Source organism: Somniosus microcephalus, chromosome 8 (genome assembly GCF_052327205.1).
Source record: "Somniosus microcephalus isolate GS21.2 chromosome 8, FLI_Smic_1.0, whole genome shotgun sequence".
Taxonomy (NCBI): Eukaryota; Metazoa; Chordata; class Chondrichthyes; order Squaliformes; family Somniosidae; genus Somniosus; species Somniosus microcephalus.
The window spans coordinates 216,304,177-216,323,466 of NC_140994.1; the positions used below are offsets into that span (position 1 = coordinate 216,304,177).

The window sequence follows — 19,290 nt, forward strand, 5'->3', positions numbered from 1 at the left end:
CTTTGTCATCGACATCTGCCCTTGTTGGCAGTAGGCTCCCGAGGTATGGAAAGTGGTCCACGTTATCCAAGGACTTGTCATGGATTTTGATAATCGGGGGGCAGTACTATGTGGCGGGGGCAGGCTGGTAGAGGACCTTTGTCTTACGGATGTTTAGTGCAAGGACCATGCTCTCGTATGCTTCGGTGAAGGTGTTGACAATGGTTTGGAGTTCGACCTCTGAGTGTGCGCAGACGCAAGAGTCGTCTGCATACTGTTATTCAACAACAGAGGATGGGACGACCTTGGAGCTGGACTGGAGGCGACAGAGGTTGAACAGTTTCCTGTTTGTTCTGTAAATTAGCTCCACTCCAGTGGGGAACTTACTGAGGGTGAGATGGAGCATTGCAGCAAGGAAGATCGAGAAGAGCGTTGGTGCGGTGACACAGCCTTGCTTGACCCCAGTCCGTAAGTGAATTGGGTCTGTGGTGGAACCGTTGGTCAGGATCACAGCTTGCATGTTGTCGTGAAGCAGGCAGAGGATGGTGACAAACTTTTGAGGGCAGCCGAATTTGAGGAGGACACTCCATAATCCCTCACTGTTGACAGTGGTTGGTGCTGTTCCCTGCATTTCTCTTGTAATTGACGCGTGGTGAAGATCATGTCCATTGTGCCCCTTAGTGGGCGGAATACGATGTCATGTCATGCTGCGGCAATAATGATATGGTTGGCATGACAAAAATGCTCTGGTTGCTCTCTCGCACCAAGTCCCACTCATCTATCATCCCTGTCCTCGCTGACCGCCAAAGACCTCCCAACACGCCGACTTCAAAATCCTTATCTCAATTTATAAATTGTTCTTTAGCCTTGCCCCACTCTACCTCAGCAATCTCCTTCAGCCCTACATTCCAGCTTTCACCCGCTGCTCTTTCAATTCTGGATTAGGGCATCTCCCCATCTTGCTCCACCATCACTGGTGACAAGGTTCTCAGCCCTCACAACCCTTCACTCTGGAGCTCTTTGCCTAAATTCTTCTGCCTCACTACATGTTTCCTCACCTTCATGAAATTTCTCAAAACCTAACTCTTTGACTATGCCTTCATAATTCTTCTCCTGCTTGGTGTTGGTTCTTTCAACCCTCCCTTTTTTGTGAAGCGTCTTGGATATACAAGTCGTTGTTAAAAGTAAATGGTAGTTTCTTCAGTCAGAATTTTAAAAAATAAAGTTGTGTGTACTATTTACATGTTCTAGACGGCTCAGAAATATGCTGAAGTAGAATATATCATAATAACAATCAATCAAGGATAAAGCCAGAAGTTCCAGTCATGTGATCTCCTCCCTTGAGTAAGGGATGGATAGTCAGTCTCTCTCTCTCTCATCATGATAGCACTTCCTGATTCCATAGCAACATACAGATTTGAGTACAATATGAATGAAGCAATAGAGGTAGAGAGAAAGATTCACAAAAAAACTGGGCAAGTTTAAACTGACCTCTTTTACCACAACAGTAAACCTCCCAGCTTTCAAACAAGCTTTTAATAGAAGGCAACATTAGCATATTGCAATTTATTGTACTGACATCAGTACTTGCAGTGACGGTATATTCTGAGAACAAACCCAATATAGTTTCATGATACTTCTTATTGCTCCAATCAGCAAAATCTCACCTGTTAAAGCTCCCTTCTCTTGTAACATTTCCAGTCTGTTCTGAGATCCAAAAGAAAATTTTATGACAATAATGCAATAAGTTGGAGTACTCTATACAGGTTACAGGTTTTTCTCCTGTAACCAATATTTATTAATATGTAAAGACTTCAAATGAGGTGATCATAAAAGTGCAGATTACCTAAAATTTCAGAGAGGTTTGAAGGCTGAGCAATCACATCAATGTTTGCTGCTTTACTACTGTCCAGAAGAGTGGAATTTTTGCAATGCAACCAACAAACATCTTCCTGGTACATATGAGATGTATGCTCTGAAAGTTGGAATGATACATTGTTATTACAAGAATACACAGAGGGGCTCGGTCGTGAGGAGCCACTAAGATTTTTATTTTCAAAACTGTGGCTGGTCAAATAACACTAACAAAGTAGTGAGTTATTATCAGCTTGATGGTTGGAAAATAATATTGTAGTTTTTCACACCACGAGAAACACACCACAAGAAACAATGTATAACTTTAGTAAAACCATGCCAAACGAGCATTTGATTGTTTTCTTTCCAGCAACACGACACTATGCAAAAGGAGCAATCTTGCACCAGCTGTCATAACTAGAATTGGTGCAAAACTAAATGATGAAACTTTTATATTCAATTAGAATGTTTTTCAAAATTATGAAGAGAAGCTAGAGAAAAATTAAAAAGCTTTACGGAGATAAAATACATTTAAAAAAAATAAAAAATAGAAAATTGAGAAATAAAATGATTGTTCAGATTGTGCTCAAACATCTTTCTTTGCCATGTCTATGTTCTCTAAAGAGAGAGAGAGGGGGAAGGAGGGCAGGAGGGAGAGAGCATGAGTGATAGGACAGGAGGGAGAAAAGAAAGACAGCGAAAAAGGTAGCCAAGTAGTTTTTTTCTTCATTCTAATTTAATTTATTTTTAAAATAAAGAGGGTAGTTTTCAAAGCAAAGTCTCTGAGGGGAAAGTAGGGTAAGGGTAGGAGAAGGAGAGGAGGGAAATTGGCTGTGGGTGAGGGGGAGTGAATGGAGGGTTAGGGATGAGACGAGTGACAGCAGAGCAATGGAAAGGGGAGGAAAGAGGGATTGAACAGGTTAGTTCAAAGGGGAAGAAATAGGAGTAGTGACAGGAGTGATAAATGTAGAAAGAAATGTGGATAATGGGTAGTTGGAAGATGAAGGGATAGGGGACATGATGGGAGCGAGGGGTGGGGTATTGATGGCTCCTTTCCCAGCCAGACAACCTTCTCCCCATCTGAAAGAAAAGCAAAATACAGCAAGAGCAAAAATAGTTATGCGGAGAGAAGAGAAAAAAGGAAAACAAAACCAGAGAAGGAGATACACAGAGAGAAATAGCAACATGAAGATGGTAGAGACACATAAAAGAGAGACTACATTTTCTGACTTACTGGCCCATATTTTCCTGCATCGGCGATTTTGGAGCCAAATGGCATAAGTTAGGCGGCTGTGTGCCCAATGCCAAACTGATGCCAAATTTAAATGGGACTAATTTGATTTAAGTCACAGCGAGGATAGTGGTCAATGACCAATTTAGGTTTAGTTTTACAAAAGAGAACGGTAACGGCCATCTTCATTTTTCTTCATATGGACTTGATTTTTTTTTTTTTAAATCATGTATGCAGAATTATATTGAAGCATAGCCAGAATCTACGGGCTGGATTTTACCAGCCCTGAGGAGGCAGGTTTGCTGGCAAAACGGAAAAAATTGGGAGCAGGTCCCAACCTGCCTCCGAACCATCTTCCCGGGAGGCGGGACCCCAACTCGCGCAGGGACGCATCTCCTCGAGGCGGGAAGGGGAATTACAGAAAATTAACTGCCCATTAACAGGCAGTTTTGAGGCTTTTCCCCATTTTACGCCTGCAAGTGCGGGCTTCCCGACGGCTGCGAACCTCACCAGGGTCACTGAGGCGAGCAGTGGGTCTGCGGGGGTGAGATGGGTCCAAATGTCAGCTGTAGAGGTGAGTGCTGGGTGCAATTGTGGAGAGGCAAGTATGAGAGGTGAGTGTAAAGTGTTGAAAAAAGTTTCCTTACCTTTGTTTCTTTCTGCAGGCTACAACCTTTGAGGATCTGGAGGTGCCTTATCTCAATGGCAGAGATGACAGAACGGCTGCTGCATTCTCAGATGCAGCAGCCATCTGCTTTCTGCTGAGGAGAGAGGTCTTGGTGAGCCTTCTGTGCAAGGGCTCATCTTAGAAGAGATATTGTCAGTGCTTGAAAGCTTCTCAAAGCTGTCAAACGCTGACAATTTATGTCAAAAAATTTGACAGATGAAGCATCGTACGCTGGCGTCACATAGAAACATAGAAGATAGGAGCAGGAGTAGACCATTCGGCCCCTCAAGCCTGCTCCGCCATTTAATGAGATCATGGCTGATCATCCAAATTCAGTGCCCTGTCTCTGCTTTCTCTCCATATCCCTTGATCCCTTTAGCCTTAAGAAATATATCTAACTCCTTCTTGAATATATTTAATGAATTGGCCTGAACTGCCTTCTGTGGTAGAGAATTCCACAGGTTCACCACTCTCTGGGTGAAGAAATTTCTCCTCATCTCTATCCTAAATGGCTTACCCCTTATGCTTAGACTGTGACCCCGGGTTCTGGACTCCTCCGCCATCGGGAACATCCTTCCTGCATCTTGTCTGTCTAGTCCTGTTAGAATTTTATAAGTTTCAATGAGATCCCCTCTCATTCTTCTAAACTCCAGCGAATATAAACCCAATCTCTCCTCATACGTCATTCCTGCCATCCCAGGTATCGGTCTGGTGAATCTTTGCTGCACTCCCTCCATGGTAAGAACTTCCTTCCTCAGATAAGGCGACCAAAACTGCACACAAAACTCAAGATGTGGTCCCACCAAGGCCCTGTACAACTGCAGCAAGGCATCCTTGCTCCTGTACTCGAATCCTCTCGCTATGAAGGCCAACATACCATTTGCCTCCTTAATCTCCTGCTGCACCTGCATGCTTACCTTCAGCGACTGGTGCACAAGGACACCCAGGTCTCGTTGCACTTCCCCTTTTCCCAATCTATTGCCGTTCAGATAATAATCTGCCTTCCTGTTTTTGCCACCAAAGTGGATAACCTCGCATTTATCCACATTATACTGCATCTGCCATATCAGCCAACCTGTCCAAATCATACTGGGGTTTCTTGGCATCCTCCTCACAGCACACACACCCACCCAGCTTTGTGTCGTCTGTAAACTTGGAGATATTACATCTAGTTCCCTCATCTAGATCATTAATATATATTGTGAATAGCTGGGGTCCTAGCACCGATCCCTGCAGTACCCCACTAGTCATTGCCTGCCACTCAGAAAAAGACCCGTTTATTCCAACTCTTTGCTTCCTGTATGCCAACCAGTTCTCTATCCAAGTCAGTACCTTACCCCCAATCCCATGTGCTTTAACTTTGCACACTAATCTCTTATGCGGGACCTTATCGAAAGCCTTCTGAAAGTGCAAATACACCACATCCACTGGTTCTCCCTTATCTATTCTATCAGTTACATCCTCAAAAAATTCCAGTAGATTAGTCAAGCACGATTTACCTTTTGTAAATCCATGTTGACTTTGTCCGAGCCTGTCACTGTTTTCCAAGTGCTCTATTACATCTTTTATAATGGACTCTAGCACTTTCCCCACTACCGATGTCCAGCTTACCGGTCTATAATTAACCAATTTCTCTATAGCACCTTTTTTAAATAGTGGGGTTACATTAGCTACCCTCTAATCCATGGGAACTGTGCCAGAGTCTACAGAATTTTGGAAGATGACCAGCAATGCATCTACTATTTCTAGGGCCACTTCCTTAAGTACCCTAGGATGTAGATTATCAGGCCCTGGGGATTTATCGGCCTTCAATCCCGTCAATTTCCCTAACACCATTTCCCTACAAATACTGATTTCATTCAGTTCCTCCCTCTCATTAGACCCTATGTTCCCCGACATCTCTGGGAGGTTATTTGTGTCCTCCTTTGTGAAGACAGAACCAAAGTATGTATTTAATTGGTCTGCCATTTCTTTGTTCCCCATTATAAATTCCCCTGATTCTAACTGCAAGGGACCTACGCTTACTCTCATACTCTGTTTTCCCCCTCTTAATTAATCCTTTTGTCCTCCTTTGCTGAATCCTAAACTGCTCCCAATCTTCAGCTGCTTTTTCTGGCCAATTTATATGTCCTCTCCTTGGATCTTATGCTATCCCTAATTTCCCTTGTTAGCCACGGTTGCGCCACCTTTTTTGTTTTATTTTTATGCCAGACAGGGATGAACAAATTCTGTAGTTCATCCATGCGATCTTTAAATGTTTGCCATTGCCTATCCACCGTCAACCCTTTAAGTAATGTTCCCCAATCCATCCTACCCAACTCGCGCCTCATACCATCATAGTTTCCTTTATTTAAATTCAGGACCCTAGTCTCTGAGTCAACTACTTCACTCCATCTGAATGAAGAATTCTATCATATTATGATCACTTCTCCCCAAGGGGCCTCGCACAACAAGATTGCTAATCAATCCTTTCTCATTACATAATATCCAGTCTAAGATGGCCTGATCTCTAGTTGGTTCCTCGACATATTGGTCCAGGAAACCATCCCGTATACACTCTAGGAATTCCTCCTCCACAGTATTGTTACTAATTTGATTAGCCCAATCTATATGTAGATTAAAGTCACCCATGATAATTGCTGTGCCCTTATTGCACGCATCTCTAATTTCCCATTTAATGCCATCCCCAACCTCAGCATTACTGTTTGGGGGTCTGTATACAACTCCCACTAACATTTTCTGCCCCTTGGTATTTCTCAGCTCTACCCATACAGATTCCACATCATCAGAGCCAATATCCTTCCTTACTATTGTGTTACTCTTCTCCTTAACCAGCAATGCTACCCCACCTCTTTTCCATTTTGTCTGTGCTTCCTGAATATTGAATACCCCTGGATGTTGAATTCCCAGTCTTGGTCACCCTGGAGCCATGTCTCCACAATCCCAATTATATTATCTCCTTTTACATCTATTTGCGCAGCTAATTCATCCACCTTATTACGAATGCTCCTCGCATTAAGATACAAAGCCTTCAGGCTTGTTTTTTTTTTTTTTTTTTTTTTAAAACACGTGTAGTCCTTTTGGAATTATTATTTACTGTGGCCCTATTTGATTTATACCCTTGATTTCTCTGCCTTCCATTTTTGCTTTTCTCCTTCCTGTCTTTTGCTTCTATCATGGCTTCCCTTTCTTCTGTTTCCCTGCACAGTTTCCCAACCCCCTGCCATTTCAGTTTAAACCCTCCCCAACAGCACTAGAAAACACTCCCCCTAGGACATCAGTCCTGGTCCTGCCCAGGTACAAACCGTCCAGTTTGTACTGGTCCCACCTCCCCCAGAACCGGTTCCAATGTCCCAGGAATTTGAATCCCTCCCCCTTGCACCATTCCTCTAGCCACGTATTCATCTGAAATATCCTTCTATTTCTACTCTGACTAGCACGTGGCACTGGTAGCAATCCTGAGATTACTACCTTTGAGGTCCTATTTTTTAAATTTACCTCCTAACTCCCTATATTCATCTTTTAGGACCTCATCCCATTTTTTTACCTATATCGTTGGTACCTATATGCACCACGACAGCTGGCTGTTCACCTTCCCTCATAGAATGCCCTGCAGCCGCTCCGAGACATCCTTGACCCTTGCACGAGGGAGGCAACATACCATCCTGGAGTCTCATTTGCGGCCGCAGAGACGCCTATCTGTTCCACTTACAATAGAATCCCCCATCACTATAGCTCTCCCGCTCTTTTTCCTCCCGTCCTGTGCAGCAGAACCACCCATGGTGCCAGGAAGCTGGCTACTGCTGCCTTCCCCCTATAAGCCATCTCCCCCAACAATATCCAAAGCGGTATATCTGGTTGAGAGGGGGATGGCCACAGGGGACCCCTGCACTACCTGCCTGCGTCTACTACTCTGCCTGGTGGTCACCCATTCCCTTCCTACCTGTGCAGCCTTTACCTGCGGTGTGACCAACTCCCTAAACCTGCTATCCACAATGTCCTCAGCATCGTGAATGCTCCAATATGTATCCATTCGCAGCTCCAGCGCCGCAATGCGCTCTGCCAGTAGCTACAGCTGGATACACTTCCCGCACACATGATCGTCAGGGACACAGGAAGTGTCCCTGATTTCCCACATAGTGCAGGAGGAGCATGCCACGGGGCCGAGCTGTGCTGCCATGACTTACCCTTTAATTAATTCAAATTAAATTAAATCAAATCAATACCACTATTTACACTACAATTAAATGATATACTCAAGGGCCCTTGTTTACTAGCACTCCCCGCTACACAACAGAGATGGTAGAAACTATAAACCACAAAAATTAAGTTTGGAAAAAAGCGAGAAAGAGAGAAATACTCACCAACCAATCACTTACCTGTTTTCTGGTGATGTCACACTTCGATTACTTTTACTTCTTTACACTCACCGGTAGCCCCGGCTCACCTTTGAAATCTCCCGAGGTTTGGCGCGCTCCAGCCGCTCTCGCTCACCTTTGAAATCTCCCGAGGTTTGGCGCTCTCCAGCTGCTCTTGCTCACCTTTGAAATCTCCCGATGTTTAGCGCTCTCCAGCCGCTCTCACTCACCTTTAAATCTCCCGCAGGGCGGGCTTAACAAGGCCAATCAAGGGAAAATAGCATGGGTTTGTCAGACGTTGCTGGGAGTGGGACTGAAACCCAGAAACCAGAAGTCCTGCCTCCAGCACATCTCCAGAGGCAAGATCGCAACCTACAGGTTTGCAATGTAAGTTGAATGAATTGATCCCCGGTTCAATTTTTTTAAAAGCTACTTTGGATTGTAATTGTCATTAAGCTGCTTCACTTTTTACAATAATACATAAAAAAGACTCAGAATGTTAAGGCTTGCTAATCCTGCATTTCATCTATTTGGTTTTATTCTCATTGCGTAATTGAGCATTTCATTTGAGCTGTAAGGTCCATTGACAGCTCAATTTAAAACAATTTTGCATGCATATACAGAACTGCCATTAAATGATGTTCACTAAGGCTAGTTTTAGTTTGAACTCTAAAAGGGCTGATAAATGAACAGCATTTGGTAAAATTGACTGTTGTTTTATGGATGCTTATTTATACCTGGAACAACACAATCTCATTTTGTTGCTGAAACAGCTTTCTTTGCTATGTCTTTGGCTTAGAGATTGTTGTTATTTGTATTCTGAAAGGAAACAAATTCTTTAGGAACTCAAGATTATTTTCCGGGTAATTCAAAAGTCATTTAAAAGTTTGATTCAGTGAATGCATTATAAAGTCAATATCACGCCAGGCCACCAGCACCATTATGCTCAAGTCTAAATGGCAGCAGTGTGAAAAGTGGCTTAAATACAGGAAAATAGTGATTGCCATGGATTTCAATGGACGACGGCGCTATAACAAATACCTAGTTTACAGTGAAGGTAATGGTGCAAAAGACCCAGAATCATACAGAGTGGAATAATTAATGGCATAACTCATTCCCTCATTTCTTTTTTTTTTACCCCATTCAAGGGTGCCTATGCCATAGATGCGCCATGGCACAAGTCCCCAGGAAAATCTGGTCCACTGTGTGCTACACGAGGGGAGATTGACTAGTAATACATAAAAAATATTACATCTGTATTACATCTGTATGCACCATCAACTTTTTCTTTATAAATTGCTATGTTCCTAAGAGGGCGCTAACGGGGTGCAAAGCAACTAGCGCCCGGGCGCAGTGCCGCCAACGCCTCCCGCGAAATTCAGTGGGAGGTTAGCAGCAGCGGTAACCATTAGCACCCCGTGGCGCTGCGCCACCGGCGATGACATCATCGCCGTGCGCAGCGCCCTGACCGCTTCGGTAGTGCCCCTGACTTACCTGCGGTCGGGGCGGCGCTATTTAAAGGAGGTGCTGGGCGGCCATTTTTGTTGCTGGCCGCCTGCCAGCACCTGTCTTTGCTGCCGTCCCCGGCCTCCTGACCCGCCCCCCCCCCCCCCGCAGAGTGCCGGCTGCGCTCCATGAGCCTAGCACTTCGAGTGCCGGGCTCTTTTGCCGGCACTCTGATCCCCGGTGGCCCAGCTGGGCCCCGGATCGCGCTGCGCAAGGCCCCCTCCCCTTTAAGAAGGGGAGGAAGACCTGCAATACTGTGGCATGACGTGCTGCGATATTCCCTCGCAGTGTCCCAAGAGGGAGGCGGGGTGCTTCCAGTAGCGCCCCGCTTCCCTCTTGGGGCGCTACCACTCAATTTTGGCCGCGGGGGCGCTAATTTTTCCGAGACGTGACTCAATTTTTCCCCCTAGTTCTTTTAGATAGAAGGCCATACCTGGAGCTAACTCACTGGTTACTGGTGAGATACCCTCTATTAATCTTCAAGCATATTGACCAAAGGTAATATAAATGATAAAATAATAAACATTACAATGACAAAAACAGATGCAATAAACAAACTGTGCTATGAAAGAAGCTAATGTTTGAACAAGGTTTCCCATTTGTACTGACTTTTCTCTTTACCCTTACCTTCTGCCTCTCGAAATAGCTCTATCGAAGAGCAACTATCTGTTCTAGTAGAGGAGGAGTCCACAAGCAGCTCTGAATCCAACGAAGGTAAGAGGTAGGGCAAAGCTTCAGATGCGAGGGAAAATTCTACTGAAAAGGGAAAAACATTACAGCAGTTACTATTTTGGCATGAGTGATGCTGTCTTTTTATCTCAGTGTCTTTGGTAGAGATGCAACTTTACAACAACTTGCAGTTGTATAGCGCCTTTAATGTAGTAAAAACTTTCCAAGCCGCTTCACAAGACCGTAATCAGACAAAGATTGACACCGAGCCAAAGGAGGAGACATTAGGACAGATGAACAAACGCTTGGTCAAAGAGGTAAGTTTTAAGCAGCGTCTTAAAGGAGGAGAGAGAGGTGGAGGGAAAGAAAAATATTGCTTTAAAAAATATTCCTTGATATATTTAAGAATGGTAACTTGGTGCAGTTTGATTAATACAGCTGAAAAGGGATTTATCACAAACAATAAGCATTTTTAATCAGTGTCTAGTCCACCACCTGTGAGTAAACTGATTTTAAATAACTGAAAATGACTTTAAAAATCTATACAGAACCATTTGTTAGTTATATTGGTGTATAGTAGTCAGTTTCTTAGTAAACTAAAAAAATTAAAATTCAAAAGCTTTTAAAGTGTGCCTATTAGTGTCCTTGCGCCCAAAAGAACCACTTTAATTTTAAGAGCCTCCTCGAAGACCCGCAAACGGACGCAATTAGCGGAAACTCGCAATGGTGGCTAACTCGATCTGGAGGCATGGCCAGTTTTATGGGCGGGGCCAGTTTCTAGCACAATGGTTTTTAAACTAGCGCAATAAATTAAAAAAAAAAAAAAAAAAAAAAAAAAAAAAAAAAAAAATCGCAGAAACTCAATTTGCACTGAACCTAATTTGCGCTTGAAATTTTGTGATTTTTGTGCTGGTTTGGCCGATTTCAGGCGAATTGCATTGAAAAAAACCCAGCAAACTCAAGGCCCATATATTTTTCTGTGTCTTAGGTACAGATGTATTTTAAGGCTGTAAAGTGTGATTTCTCTAAATAAGCATAAGGCTCAAGTCAATTAGAGTTGAATTACTACTGATGAGGGAAGTTTGCAGATTGCCAAGTGCTCAAAAGTTTCCAGGTCAACAAGTAGGAGTAAAAATGGCAGACAGGCCATACCACCTTATCTAACATAAGAAGTCACACGACACCAGGTTATAGTCCAACAGCTTTATTTGAAATCACAAGCTTTCGGAGCGCTGCTCCTTCTTCAGGTGAAGTGGAGAAATGCATAAAGACACAGCTTATATAGTCAGAGAATCATGTCAGATGTTTACAGGTAACCTTTCCAACTGCCATTTATCACACCTCGGCAGAGAGATAATCACAGCAGTCAAAGGTGTGAATGGTGTCCAAACAGGTCAGTCAGGGAAACATTACACCCTGTGTGAGAACCTCTCTGGATATGTCGAGGGCATCCTGAAACCCATCGTACAGGGAACCCCCAGCTTCTGTCGCGACACTACAGACTTCTTACAGAAGCTCAGCACCCACGGACCAGTTGAACCAGGAACACTCCTCGCCACGATGGACGTCTCGGCACTCTACACCAGTATCCCCCACAATGACGGCATCGCTGCGACAGCCTCAGTACTCAACACCAACAACAGCCAATCTCCAGACGCCATCCTACAACTCATCCGCTTCATCCTTGATCACAATGTCTTCACCTTCGACAACCAGTTCTTTACCCAAACACACGGAACAGCCATGGGGACCAAATTCGCACCCCAATACGCAAACATCTTCATGCACAAGTTCGAGCAAGACTTCTTCGCTGCACAGGATCTCCAACCAACGCTATACACCAGATACATCGACGACATTTTCTTCCTATGGACCCACGGCGAAGAATCACTGAAAAGACTACACGATAACATCAACAAGTTCCATCCCACCATCAAACTCACCATGGACTACTCCTCAGAATCAGTCTCATTCCTGGACACACGAATCTCCATCAAAGACGGACACCTCAGCACTTCACTCTACCGCAAGCCCACGGACAACCTCACGATGCTTCACTTCTCCAGCTTCCACCCTAACCACGTTAAAGAAGCCATCCCCTATGGACAAGCCCTGCGAATACACAGGATCTGCTCAGACGAGGAGGAACGCGATGGACACCTACAGACACTGAAAGACGCCCTTGTAAGAACGGGATATGACGCTCGACTCGTCGATCGACAGTTCCGACGGGCCACAGCGAAAAATCGCATAGACCTCCTCAGAAGACAAACACGGGACACAACCAACAGAGTACCCTTCGTCGTCCAGTACTTCCCCGGAGCGGAGAAACTACGCCATGTTCTTCGCAGCCTTCAACATGTCATCGATGACGACGAACACCTCGCTAAGGCCATCCCCACGCCTCCACTACTCGCTTTCAAACAGCCACCTAACCTCAAACAGACCATCGTTCGCAGCAAATTACCCAGCTTTCAGGAGAACAGCGACCACGACACCACACAACCCTGCCACAGCAACCTCTGCAAGACATGCCAGATCATCAACACAGATACCATCATCACACGTGAGGACACCACCCACCAGGTACATGGTACATACTCATGTGACTCGGCCAACGTTGTCTACCTCATACGTTGCAGGAAAGGATGCCCCGGAGCATGGTACATCGGCGAGACCATGCAGACACTGCGACAACGGATGAATGGACACCGCGCAACAATCACCAGGCAAGAGTGTTCCCTCCCAGTCGGGGAACACTTCAGCAGTCAAGGACATTCAGCCTCCGATCTTTGGGTAAGCATTCTCCAAGGTGGCCTTCGAGACACACGACAACGCAAAATCGTCGAGCAGAAACTGATAGCCAAGTTCCGCACCCATGAGGACGGCCTCAACCGAGATCTTGGGTTCATGTCACGCTACATGTAACCCCACCTGATGCAGGGTCATCCAGACTCGAGTCGACATTGGCTTGTTCTCTCTACACAGATGCGGCCGGACCTGCTGTGATTTCCAGCCAAAAAAAATGTTTTTTGTCTGTTTTTTTGTTTTTCATACAGACCCCAGCATCTGCAATATTTGACCCCTTGTGACCCCACCTCATTGTTCTTTGATGTAATGTTTCCCTGACTGACCTGTTTGGACACCATTCACACCTTTGACTGCTGTGATTATCTCTCTGCCGAGGTGTGATAAATGGCAGTTGGAAAGGTTACCTGTAAACATCTGACATGATTCTCTGACTATATAAGCTGTGTCTTTATGCATTTCTCCACTTCACCTGAAGAAGGAGCAGCGCTCTGAAAGCTTGTGATTTCAAATAAAGCTGTTGGACTATAACCTGGTGTCGTGTGACTTCTTACATTTGTCCACCCCAGTCCAACTCCGGCATCTCCACACCACCTTATCTAACAGCAGGTAAATTGTTGCTGTGTATCTACAATATACTGAGTGTTTGGTCACAGCAGGAATTCAAGCTCAGTTAATTTTAATTGGTAACAGTACTTGTTTGAAAAAAGTAGGATTGATAAAGGTCACATGACTATAGGTGACATCAACCTCTCTAAAATGCAAAAGATTTTTAAAAAGTCATGTCCTATGGTTAGAAAATTAGAATTAAACCACCCATGATTTTCTTTCAAAAATGCTTTCTTACCTGAACTAGTTTCAGTGTAGACAGAACATGGTGTCGTTTTGGAATTACTTTGGGTAAATTCCTGAAACAAATTTACAATTGAGAAACAGTTTAAGTTTCTAGCTTCCTTTCAAATTGCAACCCACATACATTTTTTTTCTCCCAGAGACAGAATTAAATACCTTCTCAGAGATCCATGTGAAACTATACTATTTTAGGAAGAAATTATAATGCACAAATTTAGGCCAGGATAATTCCAGTTCATTAGATTTTAATATAGTCAGAATAAATTAGCTTTTGTACCATGCTAGAACTAAGATTTAAAACACTAATTGACAGGCTGAAACTTTCAACATAGTACTTCACGTTTTCCTCATATGGACACCGTTACAGTTTGTGGTTTCTCCCAAAGGTTTCACAGTCACACCAAAAGGCAATTTCCATAAATAGGCAAAGTCTCCTATAAACTGAAATGTGAAATCTTATATATGCTGTGAGTGGGATAGCATGTTATGGAATTAACAGTGAACAAGAAATTACATGGAGTACCTGCCACGTTCCCCTGTATTTAAAAGGTGATAAATACCACATTGTGAAACCAGAGCAACACAGAAGCAGAAAGGCACAGCAAGTTAGTTCTTTCAAAGAGCCGGCACAATCACGATGGGCCGAATGGCCTCCTTCTATGCTGTATGATTCTATTCTACTGAAAGTACAATATTTTAAAAAAGCAATATGGATTCAGTTCTCAAGGGGTAAAAATATCCTTTTTTAGAATGTATTTCTTGCACAATTTGATAAGTGACATAACCTTTGGATAACAATCTTTTGCAGACCTTCACATGCATTTTTTATAAGACAATTACAGCTGAGGAGGCCATTCAGCCCATCTTAGTTGATTCATCCAGAAACATATACAGCCCATCGCCCCACCCCACCACTGCAGCATCCAGTTGTATCTTAAATAATTCTAGGTTTTCATCTCTACTACTCTATCGGGAAAAAAACCACTCCATGTACTGGTCACCCTTTAGTTACAATAATGCTTGGAATGGTAAACCAGCAGCTTATACAAGTAGGATCTGTCAAAAGGTATCAAACAAATCTTTTACCCCTTGTTTACAATTCTAACCACTACCCTTGTTTACAATTCTAACCACTACTAAGGTTTTTAGGTGCCTAAAGTTTGTCTTGCAATTGAACCATATTACATCACCCAGCCCCAAGTACATTAACAGTTACACAAAGCTAATCACAGTGAAACCTGTACAATATTGAGTGAACTGATTAACTCCTAATTGCCAGTCAAAGATGAAGCCACACGCAGAGATGTATGAACTAATATTTTATCAACATAACTATAAGTTAGCTTTTTAAGCCTTTACAACTTCCTGAGCTTTGTGAAACCATTGATTTGGATGTCATAAGCACCATATTCCATGCACAATTTCACAAAGACCCCTTTTTCCACCTATATCGTAACTTGACCAACCAAAGTAATTCATTATCACATGAATTTATTCAAATGTGCCATTCAATTTGGACAGATGTGTCAGGGACTATAATGGCCAGATTTTTAATTAGTCAATAAGACTAGCCACTCATTAGATGTAATCTCAACCTTAAGTTGTGATAAAAAACATGGAAACAAGATAAAGATGGTCTTCCGAGAAACCTGAAGTATTTATCAATCCAAGACAAAAGACCTATCCCTCAACAAACCAAGCCACTTATTGGATACAGCTGCCAGTTCAACTAGTTCCAGAAATCACTAGTGTGGATTAAAAGACTATTCTTAAGTCACTTTTCCTACAGGGTGAAGAACCTTCTGATATCAGTCTACATTTGCCTTTACCAGTTTGAATCTGTGTCCCCTTGTCCTACTATTGCAACTTAGTTTGAAGTAATGTTCTGGATTATTTTCTCATGTCATTTATTATCTTATATACTGTCAACTCTCAAGGCTGAAAAGGACAAGTTTCTCTGGTCTTCCCTCAAACAGATATGACACCAGGGATTAGCCTTGTGACTCTTCTCTGTATTGTCTCCAGTGTTTGATTGGCTTCCCTTTGTGTCAATGACCAGAAATGGATACAGTACTCAGTGTAGTCTGAACAGAGTCCTATTCAATTTGAGCACGACTTCCTCTGATTTTACTCTACTGTTTTGACTATATAGTTCAACATTCCTTTGGCTTTGTTGGTTGTTCGGCATCGGTTGGGTATGTTGACTGTGGAGTCAAAGATACGTTGTTCATGTTTCCTTTATGAATACTTGGAAGAAGTAAAAATTCAGAATATTAACTATCTTGCGCAATTCCTCTGTTTGAAGTCCATTTGCATCTTTTATGGTTCATGCGATTTCTCTGACTGCTTTATTACTGAAAGAATTTCTTACACTGTAGTTTGCATCTGAAGCTATGCTATTTTCCAGGTTTTACTCTTGCTCGTGACCAGTCTTTTGGCATGTTTCGGTACTTTCCTATATTCATCCCAATGAAACCGTTCTCCTTTATTCCTGCAGGATTTTCTGAGTTTGTTTACTATCCTTACTTCACTTCTGATTCATTTGTTTATTCTTGTATGGTTATGCTTACCAATTCTAGGTATGCATTTTTCCTGCATGTTCAGTATTGTGCCTTCAATGGTGTTCCACTTGCCTCTACTAAGTGCCCTCTTAATCAATTTGTTTAAATTGTTCCCTCATTGAAATTAACCATTTTAAAGTTTAATTAATGGCTACTGGTCCTTGGTATTTCTGAATCTCAGCCCATGTTGAACCTGATTATTCTGTGGTCACTGTCCTCCAATGGTGCCACAACTTAATGTTGTCTGAATCACTTATGAATACTTGGTAAAAGTGTGCAGTGCCTCGAGGCGTCCCAGATTCAGTCATGCAGCAGTTGTGTATCACATTTACTAAGTGACTCTAAATCACTTCCAATTTATATTTGGTTATTTGAAGCCATCATTAAAAAAAAATTCCTGTTTTCACATACCTCTTCGTAGTGCAAAATATTTTCCTTCTTATGCTGACACAATGGTCTGTAGCAGGTGGTTAGTTTTAGCTATGTTTTTTTGCAATAAAAATGTCTTTGCATGCTTCATTTCTGAGTTTTGAAACAATCCTTGCATATGTGACATTTAAGGCCCCTATACAGTTTCTCCTCATGTAGTTTATGTCTACATGGAGTGCAAACACTGGGTCTCTTCCTGTCCCCATCAGTATTATTTCTAACCTTTCTTCAATGTACACTGTTCTAGCTCAAGGTAGATGTCTCAGCATCCTATATTATCACATATAGTTATGCACTGGCTTAAGCAAAGAATCACCTATGAGCAAAATCTGTTTTAAAACTGTGCGTTTGTTCTCATTATCTTCCTTGGTTTCCAACTATCTCTTCTACTGTGACCTTGCTTTCTTCTGTATTATTAGTGCCTGGTATCCATTAATTCTTGTAATCACTTAAGTAATGCAACAGTCCTTTTGATTTTCTCACTACTTTTACCAGCCTTCAGCATCCCCAACTTCCTTGGTTTTTCTCAGCACGTATATCCAATGCAGCACAAATGATGGTTTTTGTTCAGTACATCAGCTCATCGGAGATCAAAGAGGACTTTTTATTTTTCTGTCTATCCCAACGGAACTACTGCTAAGGAGTTGTTCGAGGTTTTTGACTGATACATGACAGATAAAAAGCATTTGAGTGGAATTGTTATGTCAAGATTTGTATGGATGTGAAAAAGCCATGTGGACTTGCTGCTTTGGTGTATGGCGCCACTGTTGTATACACAGGGTGGCACAAGATGCAAAAGCAATGCCAAAATGCCAAAAGAGCTGTCAGGTGTACTTACATCTGCTGTCAAAGTTTTGGACTTAATAAAAGTTTGACTGCTGAACTCACACCACTTAGTGCTATGTGAAGAAATGGGATCGTTGCACCAGCAACTTCTGCGTCATATAGAAGTTTGATGAGTGTCTTGTGGTCGTTTTGGCAAAAAAATGCAAACTCAGAAAGGAATGCTGTATGTTTTTAATCAATTTAAAATCACCACTTCATCATCACTTCCTCAACATAGAAATACATAGAAACATAGAAGATAGGAGCAGGAGTAGGCCATTCGGCCCCTTGAGCCTGCTCCGCCATTCAATGCGATCATGGCTGATCATCCAAATTCAGTACCCTGTCCCTGCTTTCTCCCCATATCCCTTGATCCCTTTAGCCTTAAGAAATATATCTAACTTCTTCTTGAATATATTTAATAAATTGGCCTCCACTGCCTTCTGTGGTAGAGGATTCCACAGGTTCACCACTCTCTGGGTGAAGAAATTCCTCCTCATCTCTGTCCTAAATGGCTTACCCCTTATCCTTAGACTGTGACCCCGGGTTCTGGACTCCTCCGCCATCGGGAACATCCTTCCTGCATCTTGTCTGTCTAGTCCTGTTAGAATTTTATAAGTTTCAATGAGATCCCCTCTCATTCTTCTAAACTCCAGCGAGTACAAGTCTAATCGACCCAATCTCTCATACGTCATTCCTGCCATCCCAGGTATCAGCCTGGTGAATCTTCGCTGCACTCCTTCCATGGCAAGAACATCCTTCCTCAGATAAGGCGACTAAAACTGCACACAATACTCAAGATGTGTTCTCACCAAGGCCCTGTACAACTGCAGCAAGACATCCTTGCTCCTGTACTCAAACTCTCTCGCTACGAAGGACAACATACCATTTGCCTCTTAACCGCCTGCTGCACCTGCATGCTTACCTTCAGTGACTGGTGCACAAGGACGCCCAGGTCTCGTTGCACTTCCCCTTCTCCCAATCTATTGCCATTCAGATAATAATCTGCCTTCTTGTTTTTGACACCAAAGTGGATAACCTCGCATTTATCCACGTTATATTGCATCTGCCATGCTTCTGCCCAATCACCCAACCTGTCCAAATCATACTGGAGTTTCTCGGCATCCTCCTCACAGCACACACGCCCACCCAGCTTTGTGTCGTCTGCAAACTTGGAGATATTACATCTAGTTCCCTCATCCAGATCATTAATATATATTGTGAATAGCTGGGGTCCAAGGACCGATCCGTGCAGTACCCCACTAGTCACTGCCTGCCACTCGGAAAAAGAGCCGTTTATTCCAACTCTTTGCTTTCTGTCTGCCAACCAGTTCTCTATCTAAGTCAATACTGTAGTGTATGTACTTTGCAGAAGGAACTATATTCTGCAGCCCCTGTATACTGCAGTACCAGTAGTGACCACCCCTGTATATAAGCCTGTGTAGTAACTTTTGCATAGTAGTTCCAGTTTGTCTCCACTCAGTAAAGACCTGTTATAACCAACTCCTGCAGTCCGTGTCTCAATTACACACGGACATAATACTGGCGACG

At 43.1% G+C, this 19,290-nt stretch overlaps 1 protein-coding gene across 3 annotated transcripts in view; it reads right to left on the reverse strand.

Annotated features, from left to right (window-relative positions):
* The window catches only part of LOC147114100 (uncharacterized), a 114,924-nt gene that overhangs the window by 62,404 nt on the left and 33,230 nt on the right, over positions 1-19,290 (reverse strand). For 2 of the 3 annotated variants that reach the window (XM_085995719.1, XM_085995717.1), the window contains exons 5-8: positions 13,920-13,980; positions 10,223-10,351; positions 1,826-1,954; positions 1,647-1,686 (exon numbers count right to left, since the gene is read on the reverse strand). In XM_085995719.1, coding sequence (XP_085851845.1) covers positions 1,647-1,686; positions 1,826-1,954; positions 10,223-10,351; positions 13,920-13,980 — 359 coding nt within the window. The remainder of the gene's footprint in view (positions 1-1,646; positions 1,687-1,825; positions 1,955-10,222; positions 10,352-13,919; positions 13,981-19,290) is intronic. The other variant, XM_085995718.1, reaches the window with a different exon arrangement.